At 26.7% G+C, this 3,888-nt stretch overlaps 1 protein-coding gene across 1 annotated transcript in view; it reads right to left on the bottom strand.

Annotated features, from left to right (window-relative positions):
- Nucleotides 1-3,037: 3,037 nt before the first annotated feature.
- LOC120078665 (two-component response regulator-like APRR1) overlaps nt 3,038-3,888 on the bottom strand; it is a 2,308-nt gene continuing 1,457 nt past the window's right edge. The window contains exons 3-4 of the mRNA XM_039032957.1: nt 3,661-3,825; nt 3,038-3,292 (exon numbers count right to left, since the gene is read on the bottom strand). Coding sequence (XP_038888885.1) covers nt 3,221-3,292; nt 3,661-3,825 — 237 coding nt within the window. The 3' untranslated portion in view covers nt 3,038-3,220. The remainder of the gene's footprint in view (nt 3,293-3,660; nt 3,826-3,888) is intronic.

The raw sequence follows: 3,888 nt of genomic DNA, 5'->3' as shown, positions 1-3,888 counted from the left end.
CCGAGAGAGGGGGAGGGAAATAAAAAGAAGAATTAAGAAATAAAAGGAAATAAAAGAAAAAGAAAAAAACTAAAATATAATATAATAACATATTTACTTTACTTTATTTATTTATTTATTTTTCCTTTTTCATTTCATTCTTTTAAATTACTTTCCCCCCAAATCTCCAAAAGCAACCCTTCTCCTTCCAATTTGAAATTAATTCTTGACGTTAATCTCAAATTAAATTATGAGTCATGAAAAATCCAATTTCCCAAAACTATTAAATTGAAATACTTCTTATTCAGTAATTAAATTTCTGTAATTATACTTAAAGTTCAAAAAAATCCAAAAATGCCCTCAAATAATAAAGATTATTGAAATTACATAAATAATAAAAATTTGGGGTGTTACAATTAGAGTATTCATGTTAGCTACTAGCAACAAAGAGCTCTTTTAACTAAAATCTTTCAAATAGACGACAAACTATAGCTAGCTCTTTTTTAAATTTAAACTAAATCAAATCCAAAATTCCAAATATCTTAACAAATATATTTGAACCAATTACCATATCAAATTATCTCAAACTCCATCTCCAAGCAAATAAAAATCCAAATAATTTAATACAATTAAATTAAAATTTTGGTAGGAGGGAAACCAAATTTGAGAGGGAAATGAACATGGGGGAAGGAGGGAAAAAAATAAAGATTAAAAAATATATTTTTTTTATATTTTACTTGACACGAAAAATATGTCAAGTAAAATCTTCTTATACTTGACACGAAAAATGTGTCAAGTAAGCCCTTATATTACATGACATGAAAAACGTGTCAAGTAATGGATTGCAGGAAAATATTCGAAACATTCCGTCAATCTCTGTTTTTTTAACCCTTTTACTTGATATTTTCTTTTTTAAAAGGTCATTACTGGACGATTTTTTCAAAGAAACTTCAAGTAATTAAAAACTGTCCGTGTCAAGTAAGGTAGATTTTGTAATAGTGAAGCTTATGGGAAAAGAACGTATGAAGCCAGACTTCCTATATCCATGTCTCAAATAAGGATTGGACTTAGGATGTTTAGTTCATCCGATTCGAATCCTTGAAACAAACATCCCTAAAAAGAAGAGGAGAAAAGATATATATTGGAATTATGGGGGGCATTATATTATGGGTCGGCAAATGGAAAAACAACATTTTTCAAATAAATTTACTTTATAGTGTCAGTGCTTTCTTACGACCGAAAGAATGCCTACTGGGTGACTCCCATTTGGAGTCTTTTATTTATTTATTTATTTATTATTAATTCCAATTAAATTAATTTTTATGATTGAAACTATAGAGAAGAAAGACGGCTGAAAAGACTTGACTTTCCCCTTGCTGTGTTCATATTGAGTTGTTTAAAGAGGAGAGGACTACAAGTCTGCAAATTTAAAGAAAATATTGTAAATGCTCTTTCTTTTTTTTATTATTATTCTAGTTTATATTCTTCTCCAAATGTTCCATTGTTGTTAAAATTATTCCACAAAGTTGAAAAGAAATTAGCTACGGCTAGTTATATGCTATTTATTACAAACATAACCTAGGATATAAGATTATGAGATCATTGACTATAAAATATATTCTTGTAGATTATGAAAACTATGTGGCACCAAGAGATCAAAAAAAAAAAAGTTACCTTAAGGTTTATTAAAGACGTAAATCTTAAGAAATAGGGTTTATATTCGTGCAAAAGAAAAATATATTTTAGAGGTCCAATAAAAATATAGTTAACTCATTATTTGAATTCAAACTTTGTTATCTCTACTTCCTAATAGGGTTATAGATTCTTTCTCAATGTGCATTATTTGAAATTTATGTTTGCACCAAATTAGTGATTGTGCCAAACATATATGTAGACTTGGTTGATTACATTTAATTAAATATATGTTTGAGTCCATATTTGCATATTCACCTAGTTTTTTTCTTTTCAATTTATATGTTCTCTCTTCTTTTAAAAAGTTTCAATTTATTTAATTATTTTCTTAGTTATTGTGCTAGATGAAAAATTGATGATATAAAAAGTGAAAAAAAATTAACAGAAAAAAAAAAAAGATCATGCAAGACATGAAAACTCAAAATCTCTATAAATTTCTTAACCATTTGGATGAATAATTATAACATTTTTTTTCTGTTAGATTATTTTTTTAAATATTTTTCTTTTTGGACAAAGGTATGAAATTTTCTTAAATGATTCTTTTATTGCAGTTTTCATAATAGATAAACTAACTTCATTAATATTTGAGAGAGTGTTATTTTCACATCTATTGTAGTGATCTACTAAATCAACATTGTTTTCAATTTACTCTTTTGAATCTATTTTTTAAAATTGGACTTTTTTAAGAAATAAAAAATTAAATTGAAAAGACACGTCCAAATATTGTGGACTAAAACATCATTTTCTAAAAAACTATTGAAAGTCAACCAATTTTTCATTCTTTTTTAATTTTTATTTTTTAAAGTTTCAACTATTCAAAAGATGGATCAAAATATATAAATTAATAATTGATACCTTGTCTACTTAACTATGTTTGTTTAAAAAACATTTGAAAATTTTTAATGTTCTGGATATTCACAATCTAAGCCCTTTTGTGACTTAGAACTATTTTTTGGATTAGCTAATATTACAACCATTAATTAGGAAGAACTTGAAGAGCCACTTTTTCCAATTCTAATCCCCCTCAATGGAGTACTCATACTGATACAGATGTTGGATGTGATATAAATATATAAATCCACTATACAATATACAAACAAGAGAATAATAATTCAGTGATGATCATGAACAAATCAATAGTATCCGATCCCATCAAGTACGACAACTAGCTTTTCAAACCATATTATATATATATATATATATATATTAATTTATTTATTCTGTATCACTCACTATCTGAATCATTAGATCAAAGTACATCACAAAATGCTCAACCAAAAAAGGAATCACATTTGAGATAATCATTAATTCAAATTAATTAATCGACGCCAAAAGACAACGTCGAAAAACATAATTAGATTCCTTGTGTTAGTCTCCTATGTTTCAAAATCCTTGGATGACCGTAAAATTAATTAACACGCACTCGACAACAATATCATTAGCTGGTCAATTAATTAATTAAAATACGCCATATATATAGCTACCACCACCAATTATAACAATTCAAATATTTTAATTTCCTCCTTTTGTTCTTCCTCAATTCCGTATCTCAACTACTGATATATGGCAAACACATTAGGCTCGTGATTTCTTGTAGCCATTCTTCCTCATCCCTTTTCATCTGTAAAAATTCAAATCATAAAGGTAATTGCAAATATAACAATAAGGTAGAGATTTAGTAAATATAGCCCAATGTAGTAAAAGAATTAGTAGATGTAGCAAAATTTAGATCAAATTCTCGACATCCAATAACAATACATTCTATCATTGATTGATTTTGTCATATTTGTAGTTGTTTAAAAATGTTGTTATACACTTAATTATTAACCCTAAAAGTGTTACTTGGTGAGTTATCCTTAAATATTATATCAATTACTAATTTTCTTTCTCTCCTATCTCTTCATTATAATACAATCACCCTTTCTAATTTTAAGAAATTATATATAATTTTTTAAAAAATTAAAGAAATTACAATATTAAATTAGATACCTGGACACCAAAATCATGGTTGTTGTATAATAATTCAGTGTCTTTGTGAATAGAAGTGTCATTCTTTGTCGTTGGATTAATTTCTTGATCAGATGCTTCATTGTTCCTAGCAAATCTCCCTCGGACTCGAATTCTTCTGTCGGCTAAGGTTTTGCGACATGCATACTGTTTCAAAAATCGATAAGCTACAGTAAATTTAATTATGTATCTGTAAATTAGCACGAATAT

This window comes from Benincasa hispida, chromosome 5 (assembly GCF_009727055.1).
Source record: "Benincasa hispida cultivar B227 chromosome 5, ASM972705v1, whole genome shotgun sequence".
NCBI classification, from domain to species: domain Eukaryota; kingdom Viridiplantae; phylum Streptophyta; class Magnoliopsida; order Cucurbitales; family Cucurbitaceae; genus Benincasa; species Benincasa hispida.
Note: the sequence above shows the minus strand (reverse complement) of the source record. Positions and strands in the feature narration are given on the sequence as shown.